Below are 20,416 nucleotides of genomic sequence, written 5' to 3' on the forward strand. Positions count from 1 at the left end.
CAGATTTCCTTTTGGTCAGGAAGATTTTAGGACAAATTCAGCATGGTGTAGTGAAAAAAAAGTGTGTTGTATTTGGGATCAAGAGAGCTTTGACTTTGAATTCTCCCTCCTCCCTCTGGCACGTACTAGTTTAACTGTACGACCATGGCCAAGTCATTTTGCCTTAGGGCCTCAGTTTCCTCATCTTTAAAAAATGATGATGATGATAGTTAACATTTCTATAGCCCTTTACTATATGTCAGGCACTGTGCTAAGTGCTCTAATAACAATAATAACAATTTTTATTGAACACTTACTGTGTGCCAGGCAGCGTGCCAAGTGTGTTTTACAATTATTATTTCATTTGATCCTCACTACAACCCTGGAAGGTAGGCACTACTATTATCCCCATTTTACAAATGAGGAAACTGAGGCAAAAAGAAGTTAAGTGACTTGCCTGGGGTCACACAGCTATTAAGTATCTGAGGCTGGATCTGAATTCAGATCTTCCTGATTCCTGGCCCAAGCATTCTATCCACTGTGCCCCCTGGCTGTCCAAAAAGAGGCTAACATGTATACTATTCAATTTCTACTGGGTTTTTGTGAGAGTCAAATGAAATAATGCATATAAAGAATTTTGCTAACTTAGAGACAATGCCAATGTTAGAATTTAAAAAAAAGACAATTTAATATTCTGGGAACTTTGACAGTCAATTCTTATGATAGCAACAAAGCATTTGATGGCACTCCCCACATGCAATTAGCCTCCTTAGCTACGGATATTTATTTCCATTTCCAAAAAGCTACCCAGCAACCAATACAAAAATACTTAATATTGTGTCCAGGTAGAGAAAGGTAGTTGACCTTAATCTTCTACTTATTTCTTGGATTTGAAGCAAGTCCCATAATTACTGTCAACTTCGCCATCCATTGTGTGTTAAATAGGATATCTCATTTCTATTAATATAGATTCTTTTAGTGCTGGCCTCTAATAGTCTAGAGATTCTCCATTGCTAACTATGGTGATATTTTGGCTCCCACAAACAAGCAAAAAATGGCAATAGCCTCCAAAGTAAGGTTTAACATTCCTGAAGACAAGATTCTAAGGGCTTAAATGGAAACTATGTCTTCAAATATGTGCGACTGTCTATTTACTCATGAAAACACACCCACATCAAGTGAGTTGCTGTCTAGGTCATCACTGAATATCTACCCTTGCTTCTTGGACAAATTTAAATAAATACTTTAAAGGCAAAGCAGAGCTCAATGTCCAGGAAAAAAAAACTTAATTTTTTCTTCATGTGGAAGAAATTTTTCTTAAATGAAATTATCCAGACTAATTCAGTCATAACACATGCCAAATGAAATGTTATGTTGACAGTACAAAATTCACTTAAATTCAACAAATGGATATTTGCTGAGTGTCTACTATGTTCTTGAGAAGAAGCTTGAAATTCTTTTTACTTTATTATGTGTATTTGCTATGTTTCTAATTATTGGAATGAGAAATTTCTTATTCACGCCAAGGCCAATGTTTCTTGAGTTGGGCTTTTGTTTTTGTTAGAGGCTTTAATTTCCAAATGGTGGAGGATGTGGAGATAGGGAAACAAGGATTGAGTAAAGGAGATAATATGAAATCAGTCCAAATATTGGGGAGCTCAGGGAAAAGTTATTTACCAAATTAACTGGCAGCCACCCACAATCTATTTGGCAAACACAAAGAACAGCATGAAACAACAAAAAAACCATCACATAAAGATAGGGCCTTTGGCATCTCATATCAGAATGAGAAACTATTCTCGGGAGTGGTGCCAGTTTCTGAACCTTAGAGAAGAAAGAGAAAAGAAATAAGGGGAACCCTGGTTTTTGAGGATACCCTTTTCTGAATTTACTTTTATAATTAGGTCTAATTTACATCTCCCTATGTGCTATTGTTCAGTGATCGATGGTACTCACTTGCCCTCTTACGTGTTCTTGCATGTGTTTTAATATTATGGATAGAACAGATGCTCCTAGTAAGGCAATCGAAGTTGTTTTCAGCTCATCAGAACAAGGATAAAGGCCAATCACTTTTGTTTTCCCTTCTTATTTTGGTAACAGTCTCATGGGTGATTTGTGGTTTTAAAAAACTAAAATAAAAATAAAATGCACCAGACATTCATGAGATTTGTTGAGAAGAGTCCAACATCCTAATTCATTTAAGAATATCAAGGGCTAAAAAATACTTTGCATTTGGTGCAAAAAAAATCAATTTCTTTTGAGATGTATCACTTAGCCTTTCTGGTCCTTGGTTCCTTCATCCCAATACCCTTTCCTTTTAGTGTCTTCCAAGATTGTCTCTAATTTATCTTGTTTATACATAGTTGTTGGCATATTGTCTTCTCCATTGAGAACAGGGACTGTTTGCTATGTGTGTGTGTATTTCTCTGAATTTCCAGCACTTTGCACAGTGCCTAGCATGTAGTAGGTATTTAGTAAATGCTTGTTGATGTGTCTTGGCTGTAATATGAGGATTTTGGACCAAATGAGTTCTAAGATCCATCACCTTATGATATCTGGCCTTCAGTTCCAAGGTCTTCTTTCTCTTCCTCAGGCCCAATTCCTCTGGACTCTTTCGCTTTATCTCCAATACCACTTCCTTCCCCCATTGCTGCTGGCTTTTGAACACAGTGCTTACCTTGGAGATTCTGTAGAATTCAAATTTCTTTGCTTCAAGTCCTTTCAGAAATATAGAAACCTCTAATAGTGACAACTAACACCACTCTGCGTTTTATTTTTACAGCTATTTCATATCTATTGTCTCATTTTAACACACTGTTGGCCTGATGAGGTTTCCACATTTCCAGGATAGCAAATGTCAAAAGAGCAGATGCAAGCAGTAAAACACACTGATAGGAATTACTCATTGTTTCTAAAGGGGGACTCGAATGTGGACAGGAAAAGCGTGTTGATTTCACAATCGCTCTAAGCTGTTACTTTAGTTACCAGCTATGCCAATGAACTGCTGGAAACAACATGATGAATGAGGAGGTGTAACAGAAAAATTATAAACATTGATAGGCAAGGGTGACTTCCCTAGGGCTTTGGAATGGGAAATGGAAGAAAGCCCCAAAGAGAAGGTGAGGCTGGTGGGATCAAGTCACAGGGACTGAAAGGACCATGATATAGCAAAGTATCGCTTTTGCTCAGATGCCATGTGACAAATTTCGATCTAATTTCTCTTCATTTTTCCAGAGCACCCTGCACCAAATGGTGAAGAGTATTACAGATAATCATGAAGGAATTAAAAAACTGTAGTAATGATTAGTTTTGAGTTTGCAAGGTCATCATTCAATTGGCTGTTGTCTGCAACCTAAGCACACTGCTATCAGGTGACCCGAGAGCACTTTGGTAATGGGCTCACCTTCTGTATTTACAAGTGTGGTCAATTATGCAATTTCCCAAATGCAAATTGCATTTTCTTTTTTAAAGTAAATTTTATTTTTATTTAATGAAAATCTGCCTTCTCTTTCCCACTGAGAAAGAAATAAAAACAAAACCTTTGTTTCAAACATGTATAGTCAAGCAAAATAAATTCCATCATTGGCCATGTTTAAAAAAATGCCTAGATCTTGCAATTTCTTTTAAAAATCACAAACTATTCCCTGAAACAAAAAAGCCATCTTTTATACATAGGTGTTCTTCTAGAAATGACCAATGACTGTGAGCCTTAGAATACCATAATCTCCAACAAGTAAGAGTTGTGGGTGAACTAAATGGCATAAGGGATGTCCTCCAAGAATCATATGATTAGCTAGGCTATATCCTATAAGCAACAGTGAGGGATAGCAAAAGAACAACCCATGGGTGGCACTGGCCCTCACAAAGTATAAAATAAGCAGAGGAAGACTTTCAGTTCCTTGGGTGGAGGATTCATGGGAGAACTTGGATAAAGTAGCATAGCATGAGGAAGTGTAAACAGCTTGCTATTTGCACCAATACAGAAAATATCCACCAATTTATCTGATCACAGTTTTATCAAATTGTTGAAGTGGCTAACTGAGAGAGAATTGTGATGACTTTTTACTTACAGTAGCTTTAAAAAATACAGCATTTAATGAGAACCATTCAGTAGAATAATATTAACTGGTAAAGTGTGATTTCATTGTTTTAGGGAACTGCCAGTGAAGAAACTCCTTTTATAAGAGTCAATTAACAACTATTCAACAACCTACAGCTGTAGAAGATTGCATGGAATACTGAGAAGTTAAGCTACTTGCCCAGGGTCATGCGAAAGAGTATGTCATGTATCAGTGACTAATATGTGACAGTAATGGGACTTGAACCCAGGTCTTCATGATTCTGAATTGGCTAACAATTACAGCATTCTGTCTCTCACCAAGTATTGGTATTAGTAACTGTTATATTTTTGAGAAAAAAATTATACTCATAATACTAATACTAGTACTAGGTACAATTTGACATCCTGCTCACTAACTTTAACCTATTATCCCTGCCTGATCTAACTACATCTTCTTCCAGGTCGAAGAAGAAGTTTGCTTTAAAGTTACCCTGAATTTCTTAAAGCCAAAACCTTCCTGGAGCTGCCAATGGCTTCCTTCCATTATAGTCACAAAATCTATTTACCCTGCTTGGCTAGCACCCTTTATAAAAGGACAATCTCTCTTTGGCTCCTCAGCTCTCCCTTACTTGACTTGGTGTCAAAACTCTTTGGCATTTCCATGGCTTGGCTTGGGGTTTTACTGAGTGTAAAAGGCTCTGTCCTACACAGCTAAATCCTATTTATGACTGCTTTCTGTTCCTCCCAGGTTACCTTTTCAGCATTTCTATCAATTCTTTGAGCAACTAACTCCCTGAACTTTCTATTTCCACTTGGGGATGGTTAAAAGAAGGAGACCACAGGCATTTATTTCTAAGTAACATGAGCCCATGTGACTATCTTTTTCCTAATCAGGGATAATTTCCCCTTCTCCTAAATTCAATTCTTGGTCCTTTGATTCTCTGAATACAAACTTTAAAGTATTCTAAATTTACTTCCTACTATTGGATTACTCTATTTCTGGCACAGACTTTCCTTCTCATAAGAGAAGAACCATGAACAGAGAAACCAGTAAACTAGGGTTCTAGCTCTATTTTGGCTGCTACTTGGGTCATCTAGAGCAAAGTGACTTTCTGAGGCTGTTTTTTCACACAGCCATTGAACTACAGGATTTCTGAGGGAGCTTTCAGCTACAAAACCTTATGACTCTCTGGCCAGGGAATACATCCATTTACACATACATATGAAGGGACAAGGGGAGAAAACTGTCATGAAACATCTTTGAAGTTGGAGTTGAAGAGATTCATGATTTTATAGATTATCCATTGCAATGTTAAAATCTTTAAGGGGTTGAATTTCTTGGTTGGTGTTTTTTTTTTCCCCCAGAAAGCAAATTTTTCATCCAGATGCTTGTTTCCAGGCACACAAAAAAACCCTCTCTCTTCTGGAGCCTTTGTATGCACTAGTGTGTTTTTTAGTAGCTCATGGAGTACACAGTTTCTATTAACCCCAGGACCCAGGTCTTTTGACGTCTGTGGATCACTGGGGATGCATCAGTTTTTATAGATGCGAGGGACCTTTGGGGCATTTCCTTTCATTATATCCTGTCTCATGTTGCTCTTCCCAGATGCTGTACTCTTATGCCCTGGCAAGCAAAACATATCTGGACTAGAATTACCCCCTCTGAAAAGGCTAGCATACCTAGTAGCTTTCAGTCAACATGCATATTTCATGTCATGGGCACTGCAGAGAGAAAGGGAGGAGTAACTCAGCAATTGGCTCAATGGAGTGAATGGGAAACTGGAGATTAATAGAGGGTTCGGCTTGGGTGAAGGATGTTTTTCAATCCTCACACTGTCCTAGGAACAGGCAATGGATATCTTTGTTTATTCAAAAGTTCTCTTTGATGCTAAACCCTTTCCCTATCCCATTCAAACTTGAGACTTAGAATCACCAGTGACCTCAGAGGGCATCTTTCCAACTCCCTAAAGCCAATTGGGAGTCCACCAAGTCCGGCATAAATATGGGGAGCTCCCAGAAGTGGAGGGCTACCTGGCTTCTAAGGAGGGGTGAAACAGTCCAAGTCAGAAAAATGGAGCAGGTTTGAGCTTCAGGGCTGATCAATATTGGGATCAGGTCTCAAAGTAGCCACTACTCTTTCAGCCTGGGTGAGTACGGTAGTCCCAGGCTCAAAAACCAAAAACATATGGCTCCTGTGAATACAACACTATTAACCAAGGGTCATCTAGGCACTAGTTGAAGGCTTTCATTAGTAGAGGAGTCATTATCCACTAAGGCAGCCCATTCAACCTTCTTAGTTTTCCTATTGATAAAATTTATCTGCCTAGCTGATCAAGCATTTATTAAACATCTACTATGTACCAGGTGCTGTGTCAAGCACTGGGCATGCAAAGACTTATGTGAAGCAGTTCCTGCCCTCAAGAAACTTACAGTCTAACAGGAGAGCTAATTTGTAGACAATAAATACATATGTAAAATAAATAGAAAGTAATTTGTGGATATACTATTAGATGAGACTAGCAGGAAAAGCTCTGTATGGAAGATAGTGCTTAAGCTGACTTGGAAGGCAGAGGTGAGGAGAAAGCACATTTCAGACTGCCTGTATAAAGACAAATTTCTAAAGATAAAATTTTGCATGTGAGGAATAGCAATTAAGATGATTTAGTTATACCATGAGTGCATCAATGGCGTCACACTCAAATAGAAATGGATCCCTAAAGGCATCATTGATTTAGAAAACCACAACTTGACATTATCTATGTTGAATTGTATTTTTTATTTTGTTAAACATTTTTCCAACTGCATTTTAATCTGATTTAGGCCACCTGAGGCCTGTGGGCTGTGAGTTTGACTCCTCTGGAGTTCAGGAAGGGGAGTAAAATGAAGGGAGACTGGAGAGGTAAGAAGGGACAAAGTTCTGCAAGACTTTAACAGACAGAGGAATTTATATTTGATCCCAGAGGCAGTAGGGAACTACTGGAGTTTATTGAGTTGAAGGATAACATAGTTGTTTTCCTAAAGAACGTGCTTTAGGGAAATCACTTTGATGGCTGGGTAAAGAACAAGTTAGACTGGGGAGAGAACAAAGTCAGGGAGACCAAAAAGGAAGCTATTGTAGTAAGCCAGGTGAGAAGTATTGAGAGCTGTGTAAAGGGAAAAAAGGGAATGAGAGAGGTTATGGAGACAGAACAAATGAAATTTGGCAGCTGATTTGATCTGTTCAGTGAATGAGAGTGAGGAGTCAAAGCTGATGTGGAAATTGTGACTCTGCAGCATTGAAAGAATAATAGAGTCCTTAACAGGAAAAGAGTTTTGTTTTCTAAAAAGGATGGGTCCACAGGAAAGGAAAATGGGTTCTGCTTTAGATATATTGGGTTTGACATGCCTATGAGACATCCACTTTGAAATTTCCAGTGGACATAAAGTGATATAGTACTAGTGATATATATATGTGATATATATATATATATATATATATATATATATATATATATAGTGATATACATACATATATGTATAAAGTTATCTATGGAAAGATGATAATTGAACTTATGAGTATGAGATCACCAAGTGACAGAGTATAGAGACAAAACAGAATTTGGTGCTCTTGGGTAGGATAAGCCAATACAATAGAAATAACAATGCCACCTAAATTAATTTACTTATTCAATGACGTATCTGTCAAATTTCCGAAGGATTACTTCACAGATTTAGAAAAAAAAATTCATATGGAGAGAAAGGTCAAGAATCTCAAGGGAAATAATAAGAGGAAATGGGAACAAAGGAAGACTAGCAATGCTAGCAACTATACAACAAAACAGTAATTATTGAAACAATTCAATAGTTACTTAAAAATAGAGCATCTGATTGGTGGAACCATTTGGGCACACAACATATGTTTGTATCTACTACCACAGTATGCAATAAACACAAATTATCTAATATTCTAGTATGTAATAAACACAAAGGCTCTAGCTGCTGGGATGAGAACTCTTTATTTTTACAAAAACTTCTTGGAAAATTGGAAAGCAGTATAGAAGAAATTAGATTTTCACCAACACATCTCTGACACAAAAATAAACTCCAAATACCATAAACAAGTTGGAGAAATAGGAAAAAGTTACGTATTAGATCTATGAACAGGAGAAAAGTGCATGAATTAACAAGGAATAGTAAAGGTCACAGAAGATAAAATAGATAATTTTAATTATATAAAGTTAAAAAGTTCTTGCACAAGTACATCTAATAAAGCTAAGATGAAAAGGAAAACATTTAATTGGGGAAAAAATCTTTGAAGGAAGTTCCTCTGATAAAGGTTTCATTTCCAAGATATATAAAGAACTGATTCAAATTTGTAAGAATAGCAGTCATTCCCCTGTTCATAATTGGTCTATGGACATGAACAGGTAGTTCTCAAGGGGAGAAACCCAGGTTACTTATAGTGATATCAAACTATGTTCCAATTTGCTACTACTTAGAGAAATGCAAATGAAAGCAATTCTGAGATTCCACCTTATACCCATCAAAGTGGCAAAGTAGTGGAGTGGCTATAGGAAAATAGGTGCGCTAATGCATTGTTTATGGACCTATGAGTGAGTACAACCATTATGGAAAGCAGTTTGGAATTATGCACAGAAAAATTATTAAAAAAAGCACATGCTCTTTTACCTAGTTATGTCGCTGCTAGGGCTATACTCAAAAAAGATCAAAGAAGGAGGAAAAGGTCTCTTTGAACAAAAATATTTCTAGATATACAAATACAGTTTATCTCTGTGAATATATGTATAAATGTGTTTTTATATGCAGTAATTAAAGGAATTTGTTTTGCTTTCTATGCATATATTATAATAAATTATTATTTTCTTTCCCTTTTCCGTGTAGCGAGAGGGAGAGAAAATTTATTTTTTTTTTAAATAGAGAAGTATGATAGTTATTACAGGTCTGAAGTGTTGCATGCACTTTCAGATGCTGTCACTCTATTGTGAGTAAACTATTTTACGTTATTACAAAAAAACCCTCTTACCAGTGGGAGTAACATGTAAATGTTTTTAATGGAAAAACAAAAACACATCAATCAAACTTTAAAGAGAAAAAAAAAGAAAGAAGACAGAGGACAGAGACAGAGGGACACCCTTAGTAGTGGGCATGGCATGGATGATGATCCCTTAAAAGTGACCAAGAGGAGAAGTCCTGAAGGTAGAAGAAGAACCATGAGAGATCAATGTCATGAAAACCCAGAGAGGAGAGAGAATCTCCAGGAGGACAGGATCATCAACAGTGTCATATACTGCAGAAGGGGTTGTGAAGGATAAGAACTGAGAAGACACCACTAGGTTTAACAATTAAGATCATTGGTAATTTTGGAGAGAGTAATTTCAGATGGATTTCAGTTACTTTCTTGGCAAAATAAGGACAGACTATACCTTGTGTTAATTAACTAAGGTTTTTATCCAAAGGATGTCTCAAAGACATAAAAAAATATGAGGTGAGGAAGGAACCCCAGAGTCTACAACCCTATGGGAGTATCTGAGTTATGGAATCACACCGAAATCCCAGTCTGCAATAACTTCTCTCAGCTAACATGTGGGTGATGCGAGGGGTGGATTGTATGACCCAGGAGTGGTTATCAGAATACCAGGATCATGCTGGTAAGTTGTAATCATGCTGACACAATCACTATTCAACTGTAGGATTTGAATGTGAATGCTCTGACTCAATAATAATGATTCTCTGATCCCCAACACTGATGTATCCCAGATAGTTTAACAAGTATTCTGAAATCTCTCAAAGATGTCCTTGATATCTTCTGACACTTTTGGTTGTCCTTACCTTTCACCCATTTTTATCAGCAGATTAGAGATGGTGGTTGGTCATTATTGTGGCAAGAGAGGCTACTGTAGTTGGTGTATAGTTACGTGTAATGAGAGACTGAGGAAGTCCACAAGTCATGTGGGAATTATTCTAGGTAAAATGGCAAAGTAGGTGAAATCCTTCCAGCTTAGCAGCATAAAAGAAAGGCACTATTTTGGCACTGGTTAGAGAGGGCACATTTAATAAAGAGCAACCCTACTAGTTTAAAGGACTTAAGCTAAGTAAATAATGAAATAAAAGTTTCTTTGGTAGGTTGTGGGCAAATTATGGTGAGTAGCCAAATGATATGGTGTAGTTGATAAGAACAGAGCAGCCAGGTGGCACTGGGCTTGTAATCAGGGGGACTTACTTCCTGAGTTCAAATCCAGCCTTAGACACTTACTAGATATGTGACCTTGGGCAAGTCACTGTTTGCCTCAGTTTCCTTATCTGTAAAATGAGTTGGAGAAGGAAAAGGCAAACCTCTCCAGTATCTTTGCCAAGAAAACCCCAAATGAGGAGACATGTCTGAAAACAAGTGAACAAGTTGATAAATAAAACTGGATTTGGAGTCAGTGAGCCTGAATTCCAAACCTAACTGACTTGTATGAGCTTAGTCAAGTCATTTCCCTTCTTCAGGACTTAGTTTCTTCATCCTTAATATGAGGCAATTTGATTATAAAATCTCTTAGATTCCATCCAGCTCTAAATCTTATGGCTATTAACCTATGATTGACACTGAAAGGCAGCCAGAAGAGTTTAGGGAATGGGAAGAGTATGTTCTAGAATAGGATAGTGATATGGTGAAAGGAGTGCTTGGCGAGTATCAATATGGCAGCTGTATGCAGGGTGGACGAAAGAGGGGAACAAACTGGAATCAGGGAAATCTACTAGGATATCATTGCAATAACCTAGCAGTGAAGTGAGGAGGACATTCAGACCCTAATGTGCCAGCATGGGGAACTGAAGATGAAGGGGTGAATCTGAGAATCACTTCAAAGGAATTGACAGATCTGGTAACTAACAGCACTTAATAGAAGGAAAGGGAAGAACCAAAACTGATCCCAAGTTTTTCCCCCCTTACTTGAAAAATGGTTGATTGGCTATACAAAAAATGCATGAATATATGAAGGACTTGGGAATTCTTCAGCTTGTCAGGAAACTTCTCTGTGGCATTTTAGACAGGTCCTACCAAAGTGTGTAGAGGCATGTAGAGATGTTCAGTCATATAGCCAGTAAGGTTTGAACACAGGAATTTCTAATTCTAAGTGCAGTGTTCTATCTTCTGTGTCAGATTGCCTCTATACACACACACACACACACACACACACACAAACTTGTGGGGGAATGGCAGGAGCACCGTTTTGAATAATACTATAAATATCCAGAGAGTTAAGGACTGCAGAACTGAGAACACTGAAATTTTAACCTGGATGAAATAGCCAACACAGGGTCTTGTATACAGCAAGCAGACTAGGGAGAGTAAGAAGGTATAGGAACAATATTTATTCATTTAGAAGAGCATGAGCATCATGAAATTAGTGAAGCTGGAAATTATCAAAAAATAAAACAATTCATAATTTAACAGCTGGGTTTGCATTGAAGATTAGTCAGATTATTGGGACCCTCTCCCCAAATGCAAAGTTAAAGTCTCAGACATCTATCAAATAAAACATCAAAATATCTTCTATTTTAATAATTAAGGGGAAATTAAGGAAAAAAAACCAACAAAAACCAGTTTTCTGGAACTCCTGGTGACCAGGTGGAGAGTAAGAATGAGGATGGCAGGATGTGGGTATGTCCCTTTGAAGTTTACCACAAGCATTCTTCTTGAGTGTTGAACTTCAAAGAGAAACATGATCCTCACCTAACCTCTCCAGTCAACATTTCTTTGAAATATCTTGCATTATTTGCTTTTAAGTTTATATTTAAATAGCCAACATGAAAAGTTTATATGCTTCAAGTTCAGTTCTTAGGCAAAGGATTTTTGCCTTTGTAAAATAATGATCTTACACATTTAGACTTACAACTGGTTCACTTCAAAAGTTTCTCTGCACTAGTCCTTCAGGACTTCAAAGAAGGCTTCATAATAGGAGTGGGTGGGATGGAGAAGGGTGTGTGTGTGTGTTTGTGTGTATCTTTGGAATATTGGTGTCAAAGGTGAACCAGTCAACACCAGGATGAATACTCAACAGGAACTTTTCATTTCAAGTTGTTGTCTTAATTAAAAGCAACCAACTTTCATACCTTGAAAGAGAAGCCAGGCTAAAGAAGGGACAGGGAAGGGGAAATTGTGGTAAAGGATCTAAATCTGAAGCATTTACACATTTGAATGTTTCTCCAGCTCTGAGTTATGCCATCCTGAACCTCCAGTTGACTTGACTTTTTTTTTCCCTCCTATGCTTAGTAAAACTGAATGCTAAACCACTTGATATTTATTAGAATTTGTTAAATTCTGGCCTCTGTGGAAATGATTGTCAGGGAAGTTACGCCAATGAGAGCAAAACTAAACTATCATCCTGTCTGGAACCCCAACAAAAATGACCCCCCCAAAACATGCCAAAATTGAAAACTAGCATTAGGTCTCTCTCATTTGCATGTCCAGGGTAAATGTCAAATTCATTAAGTAATCAGACTGTGCAATGAATCACTTTTTGGTTTTGTAACATTGTGCTAAATTGATCTCTGAAGCCTAGTCCTTGGTTTTGCTAGTGCCACTAGACAGATTTATATTACTAATATTCATATAGTTTTTATACTCTATTAACTTTTGTAATCTTGACATTTTACAACCCCCTCAAAAAAACTTTAAATCTAATAGCAAAAAATTGAAAGTAACAAAAAATGGACAACTGAATGCTTCTTCTTCTTCTTCTTCTTTTTTTTTTTTTTTTACTGTATTGCCTTTCTTCTACAGTTTTCTGTCTGAAAATAGCAATTTGGAAGTCAAATAAGCTGTTTTTGAACATGAGCACGGAGCATCAGGGGTGAGATTTTGAGGCCTTTTGAAAAGGCTGGAGAGCTCAAATTACACACAGTATGAAAAATATTTTACAACTCAGCTCATGACCATTGCTTGGCTCACTGCTTTCCTGGGGGTGGGGTGGGGAGAAATACTTGAATTTGATCTGTGTATTAGTATTCATATAGTACACATCTACACACACATATGTGTGCGTGTGTTTGCATATATACACATGCATGTATGTGTATATACATACATATATGTAGACATACACTTACATATTTTACATACCTAATCATATTTCTTTAAAAGTAAAACTATAGCAGCCATTCCATATTCAGTATCTGAAACTTCTGAGTTACATGATCTTTAAGTAAATAAGAATTTAGAGCATCAAGCATGGCGGTGGGCACATATGAGGAACTCAAATACTGTTGATTAATAGATATAGCTGGACATTGTATTAGGTGCTATGAGGGTATAAAAGGAATACTAGCTTTTTTTTTGTCTCAGGTCTTTGGTAGTGGTGCCATGGGTCACCAGCAGCTCTATAGGAGTCACCCTTGCAAATCTGGCCAGGGGTCTTGGTTGTGCCGCGTCTGTTTGAACTGGCATGGCCTGATCTGCAAGTATGGCCTGAACATGTGCTGCCACTGCTTCCAGCAGTATGCGAAAGACATTGGCTTCATTGAGTTGGACTAAATTATATTTACGGATCTCGCTTCAGTGATTACACTGACCATCAGTGACTACCATTTTACTGGATTTTGGACAACTGTTTGATCTACTCACCAAAAGATCCGATCCTGTTGTACATGCTATGCTAATCTGCATATATAATTAAAAAAGGTCATCCTCAGTTATTAAAATTTAGTGTGAACTTATTGACCCATCAACAAATTATGTGAAAATACAAAGTAAGGCACTGAACCATATTTATCCCTTAGTGTTTAATGCAGTAGAAACAAATTAAGCATAGAAAATGAATGTGTCCACTTTTAGTTCTGTTTCAAGTTATTTATATCTTTGATTTTTCTCCCTATCAGACTTCGAAAGTCTTTAGAGGTCCTTTTAATTGATAGCTGAACAACAAACCCCTCTAACACATAAGTGGTTATCCAGCTTTTGCTTGAAAGCTTCTGGTTAAGAAGGTAATTACTGTCTCTCAGGATCACTTATTTCCTTTCCTAGCTGTACTTCTGATTACCAGAAAGACAGGCAACTAAACAGTTAAGGATAACTCTAAGGTTGCTTTCTGGACGACTAGAATGAGAGTGCTTTTGTGGCAGAGTGCATTGGAATTAGGAAGACCTGGGTTTTTGAATTCCTTTTTTTAAGTGTATTTATTTCTAAAATTAAAATAAGACACTCAGAAAAAAGGAATATTAAATACAGTCCTTGCCATCCGAAGAATTAAAATAAAGCCATGTAGGATGCTAAAAAAAAATCTTATCAATAAGTGAAAAAATAAAAGTATTCACTGAGTACAAAAGTGCATAGGGGAAAATATTTTAAAAAAGAATTATCACTAGTTAAGATTAAAATTCTTAGCATAGCAAATCACTTAATGACATTCTTTATCTTACTAGGTTAACATTAACAAGTGGTCTCAGAGCAAATATTTAGATAACAACAAATATTTATTAAGCAGCTGTGTGTACTGCACCTCCACAAGATACTGGGGGAGATAGCAAGTCTAGACAAGATATAATTCCTGCCCTCAAGAAATCTGAAATCCAATTAGAATACATAATACTGTGCGACAGGTACAAAACAGGAGCCATGAGAGAGATTCAGGAATAAGGTTGTCAACACATGGAGAGAGGAGATTTTTTTTTATGGAGGAAGGAACATTTGAAATAGGCTTGAAAGGATGAAAAGGAAGTGGTATAGGGAGCAGACATAGGGGATAACCTGAATAAAAGGAAAAAAATAGGAGTGTGCAGGGCATATTCAGAGAGCAGAGAGTTGTAAGAATTCAGGAAGGGGGGAAATATGATATAAGGCTGGGGTAGCACTGGGCTATGAAGGGCCCTGAAACTCAATCCTTTATAGGACTTTTAACTAATGGGAAGGATCCACTAAAAGGGATCCCCTGAAGATTTGGGGGCAGCATAGTGACATGATAGGATATCTGTGTAAAAAAGATTGTTCTGGCTGCTATATGAAGGATATATTGAATTGGAGGGAGACGGAACATAACTATGTATTAGGAGACTAATGCAATACTAGTCCAGGCGGGTGGTAAGGAGGACCTGTATTAGCATGGTGTCAGTGGGCATAGGAGGGGATGTAGTCAAGATGGATGTGATGGAGATGGATTAGATAGCACCTGATAACTGATTGAGGTTAGTGGGGTGAGATCAGAGGAATCAAACATGGGAAGCAAGAAGAATGGTCGTGCTCTAGACTGAAATAGTGAAGTCAGAAGAGAAAGAAGTCAAGAGGAAAAGGGAAGGAGTTTAGTTTTCAATTTGTGGAGGGACATTCAGGTAGAGATGTGCTAAGAACAGTTATGGATGTGGGAGCTTGGGGGCTGGAGATAAGAGATCATTGGGTAGTTAACAAATCATTTCATTGTAATTTTTGCCATTGCCTTTTCCAACTCTTTTTACAGATGGGAAAACTGAGGTAAATAGTGTTAAGTGACTTGCCCGGCATCACGCATCTAGTATCTGAGGCCAGATTTGAACTCATGAAGATGAGTCAGGTTTTATCCTCTGTGCCACCTGGCTGCCCTGAAAATGCCTAAAGGGAAATAAGGCTGTTAGAGCCAGGCAGGTGGTAAAGAAGTCCTGAATTAGGGTAGTATCCGTGAGGGTACTGGATAGATAGGTAAGTACTATCCCTGGCCAGTGCATGAAAGTGGCATGTGGCGAAGAAACAAGGTCCTCCCTAGAGTCCTGCTGCAGGCACAAACATGTGCATAGAGGATGCTGAGGGTGCCCAGGTATACCCTAATGGCTCAAAGTAATTGGTATTTTAAAATTTTAAAATATTTTTAAGGCAAAGTCTAGTTGTTACTCAGGTCAATAAGCGAGCATTTATTAAGTGCTTACTATGTGCCAGGCACTATACTATGGGATACAAAGAAAGGCAAAAGACAGTCCCTGTTTTCAAGGAGCTCACATTCTAATGGGTGAGAAAAGAGGCAAACAACTAAGTGCATGCAAGATATATACAGGATAGATTGAAGATAATCAACAGAGGAAAGATACTAACATTAGATTGTTAATTTAAGAAAATTAAGTTTTAGTTTCTTTAATTTGTTTGATGAATAAAAATAATGTACTTTATGCCTGAGTATCCTATAAATGTTCATTCACATTTAAAAAACCCAACAAAATCTCCTCAGCATACTTTAACGAAATCCCCACTTTGATGAAAATGTGCTATGCACACCTTCGGGCACAAATCAGTCATTTTCACCTTGTCAACAAAGCCTGTGGTCAACATTAGTCCTTCAAATACTCCTTGTGGTTACTAGCTAATAAATTTGATGGATTGTTCCAGTGTCTTCACAGAGATTGGAATTTAATGACTAATTTCCAAGGTTAGGTCATATATAAAGTGGAAATGCACTGAAATCAGAAGTCCCAGAGTCTGATTTCTAACTCTTCCAACCTCCAGGCCATGTGAATGTGGGCAAGGGTCTTAATTTCTTTGTGCCTGAATTTCTTGATCTGTTAGATGAGAATATTAACATTTACACTATTTACCTGACAGGGGTGTGGCAAGGAAAGTACTTTGTAAATTGTCAACTTGTATGTCAATATAAGCAAGCATAAGACTGGCTTTTCAACTGCATTTCATGAAAATGTGCTGAATTGAAGTCCCTATAACCTGGCTTAGTTCTCCCTGCATATGATCATCTAGCAGAACTGAGTATCCTGTGTATGTCATGTGGCCCAGTTCTTCTTGCCCCTTGGTCAAGTGCCACCTTTTAAAATATGTGCACATTAACACCTGAAACATGAACCATCCTTCTGGAACATGGCCATTCACACATAGATTGTTCCTAATGCTTCTCAATGCTTATATTCTTTTACTTTTGTCAACCTACTTCTAAGCCAAGTATTTTTATTCTCATTCTTAGATTTCAGCCAAAAGAGGACAAGATTGTTGCAGCAGTCTTTAAGACTTATCTTGAGAGGAAGTATTATTTTCCCCCCAATTATAGATTCTCTCATTTAAACGATGGTTATTTTTAAAATACCAGATATTTCATGTTAATATTTCTATTTTGCAAGCACTAGCATTTAGAATTTCAACTGAGCTTCCAATAAATCATTTAGATGTTTTAGACTCATTTTTTTTCATTTAGCTTTTTATTCAGTAAAGTATCCTTGAAAAGCAACTTTCAGGCATGCGTAGAGATCATTCGGACTTTCAGAACTCTTACGCCTCTGCAAAAAACAGGGACAGAGGAAAAATACTGAAAGTCTCAAAATATGTACAAGGCAATGTTTAGATTTCCTGAACTGTTTATAATATGTGAGAATCTAAATTCTCAACCAATCAAACAAGCAAGCAAGCAAGTACCTGTTAGCTGCCTACTGTGTGCTGGGCATTATGCCAGTTTTTTACTTTCTTTGTCTACCTATCACTTAATACATTGCCTAGCCACATGGCAAATGTTTAATAAATGTTCATTGATTGACTGGAAATATAGAGACAAAAACAAAACAGTTCCTTCTTTTCAGAAGTTTATAATCCGTTGGGGGAGAAATACAAGTCAACATACAACATATGTAAAATAAACAGATGGTCATTTTTGGGGTGGGGATGTACTGGCTACTGGGAGGATGGGGAAAGACCTCAAGTTGCAGATGGCCCTTAAGCTGAAGTTTGAAGGGATCTATAGATTGTATGAGGCAGTGAATAAGTGAGGAGGTTGGTGTGCTCTCTAGGCATGGGAGACAGCCTACACAAGCACCCAAGAAATGTTCAGTGTAAGGAACAGTAAGTAAAGCAATTTGACTGGACCATAGAGTGCAAAGAAGGGAATGATGTATAATCAGTCTGGGGAGGGAGACTGGAGAAAGACTATGAAGGACTTCAAATACCAAATAGAGGAGTTTGAATTTTATTGTAGAGATAATAGGGATTCACTAAAGCTTCTTGAGCAGGGTACATGCTCAGAGTAGTACTTCAAGAATGTTACTTCGGCAAATGTGTGGAGTGTGGACTGGAAGGAGAAGGAAGGAAGGAATGAAGACAGATAGGAAGGAAGAAAGAAAGAAAGAAGGGAAGAAAGAAAGAAAGAAAAAGGAGGGGAGAGGAAGGAAGGAACAAAGGAAGGAAGGAAAAGATGGAAGGAAGAGAAAAGGAAAGAAAGGTAGAAAGAAGGAAGAAAAGAAAGGAAAAAAGAAAGGAATAAAGAAAAGATAGAAAGAAGGAAGGAAAGAAGGAAGGATCTAAGTATGTCATGTGGCCTAGTTTCTCCTGCCCCATAGTCAAGCACCACCTTTCAAAATGTGGGTACACTAACACCTCCAGGAACATGGTTATTCACACACAGATAAGAGAACCAAGTGAGAGCAGTTGCCATGAGATTCCAGAGAAAAGAGAAGCCAGGAAAAGAGGGTGGTCAACAATTCAAATCTCACAGAAATGACAAAGACTGAGAAAAGGATATCTGATTGGTCAATTAAGAGATCACTGGTTACCTTGAAGAGAGAAGTGTCAGCTGTGTGGTGAGACTGGCAGTCAAGAATGCAAGGGTTGAGCAGTAAGAGGAGAGGAAATAGAAGCAAGGAAGGTGGAACTTTTTTCCAAGGAGTTTGGCAGTAAGAGGCAGGAGAGATGTAGAATTCGATCTTTAGTGGTAGGGCCCAGTGAATTTTACTTTTAAGATATGGGAAACCTGAGCATGTTTGTAGATGAAAAGAAAAGTGCCAGAAGACAGGGAGATATTGGAAGTTGGGGAAGGGATTTTGGAGGCAATCTGCCAGAGCAGATGGGATACAGAGTATAAACAGAGGGGTTGGTTTGGGTGATAGAGTAAAGGAGGAGAAAATGGGGGTGATATTAATAGACATTGAGACCTGGAGTAGAGGTGAAGAAAGAGCTTCTGATCGATGGCCTCTCTTTTTTTCTTCAATAAAGTGTGAAGGAGGTCCTGCTGAGAGGGTAGGGAAAGAAGGTGGTGTAGTAAGTTGAGAAGAAAAGAGAACATTTGAAACAACTTCTGTAGGGGAATTAAGGAAGAGTAAAAGGGTTTTTTTTTATTTTAATTTTTTTTTGCCTTGGGGTAGGGAGGGCCCTGATGATTTTAGACAACATAAATTAGACAACATCCTAGCAGAGGCAGCTAGGTGGCATAATGGATAGAGAACTGGCCCTGGAATCAGGAAGACTTGAGTTCAAATCAGCCTCAGACACTTACTAGCTGTGCGACCCTGGGCAAGTCACTTAACCCTGTTTGCCTCAGTTTCCTCATCCGTAAAATGAGCTGGAGAAAGGAATGGCAAACTACTCCAGTATCTTTTCCAAGAAAATCCCAGACAGGGTCATGAAAAGTCAGAGACAAGTGAAATAACTGAACAACAAGAAGTTAGCAGGGTTGGATGGCTTTCTCCAGCTCCACTGAGCAGCACATGAGTTAGGAAAACAAAACATAAAAAATTGGATAGAGTTTTCATTTTCCAAAAGGGTTCCCTCCCTGCTTTTTAGATAATGAACTCCATAAGTACAGTTAAAGTATGGTTTAACGTATAAAAATTCGACTTCCTTCATTCCTTTCAGGAATACATCTATTGTTAAAGGCAGCTAAATCTGCAGCCTATATCTTTGTGAGATAGTGATGTACTCAAATGACATTATTATCCTTTCAGAAAAAATATAATAAAAACAGCCTCGAGATAATGCTTTTACTCATCCGATAGTTTATAGTCAACCTATGGCCCAAGGCAGTGATGCTTAAAGGTAACTCTAAAATTTATACCGTGAAATCCTTGTTTCATTTCTGTATAAGACAGCTTATTCAAGTACTTGGGAGTCAATATGTATCAAGCGTCCTCACTATTAGCACACTAAAATGCTGATATCTAGGAAAGACACAATGTCAAATTTCCCTAATAATTCATCGAAACCTAACCTACTTTGGTGGGGCAGCAGATACTTTGGTGAAGAGATAGGTTGTTAGGTACCATCTCTGAAACGTATCATCTTAGAGAGATGCCTAGAGCAAAGTCAAATAGAGGTGGGAGGGGGGCGGGAAGAGCACTAAATTGTACCTAAGGATCCTTATAGGCCTCATATGAACTTAGAAATGCCCATATTAATGTTATCTATTTTATTGTGTTTTTATTTATTTCATTACGTTTTTCTCAGCTACGTTTTCATCTGATAGGGTAGCACTTAAGAATGCTGTTGACTGCACATGGCCAAGGGCCATGTGTTTGTCAGCTTCAGTGACACAGCTAGTTCAAGGGGCTTGCCCAAAGTCACATAGCTAGTGTATGGCAGAGAGGAGACATGAACCTAGGTGTTTTTGGCTTTGAGGATGGCTCTCTATCCTCTACCAGAGGTCCCCAAACTTATTTGGCCTACCCCCTCCT

At 37.8% G+C, this 20,416-nt stretch overlaps 2 protein-coding genes across 2 annotated transcripts in view; one reads left to right on the forward strand and one right to left on the reverse strand.

Moving 5' to 3' along the window:
* The window catches only part of UST (uronyl 2-sulfotransferase), a 381,294-nt gene that overhangs the window by 88,998 nt on the left and 271,880 nt on the right, over positions 1–20,416 (reverse strand). The gene's annotated exons all lie outside the window — the stretch shown is intronic.
* Positions 13,386–13,556, forward strand: LOC118857413 (40S ribosomal protein S29-like). Its single transcript, XM_036768103.1, has one exon. The coding sequence runs from the start codon at positions 13,386–13,388 to the stop codon at positions 13,554–13,556; it is 171 nt and encodes a 56-aa protein (XP_036623998.1).

Source organism: Trichosurus vulpecula, chromosome 7 (assembly GCF_011100635.1).
Source record: "Trichosurus vulpecula isolate mTriVul1 chromosome 7, mTriVul1.pri, whole genome shotgun sequence".
Lineage (NCBI taxonomy): Eukaryota > Metazoa > Chordata > Mammalia > Diprotodontia > Phalangeridae > Trichosurus > Trichosurus vulpecula.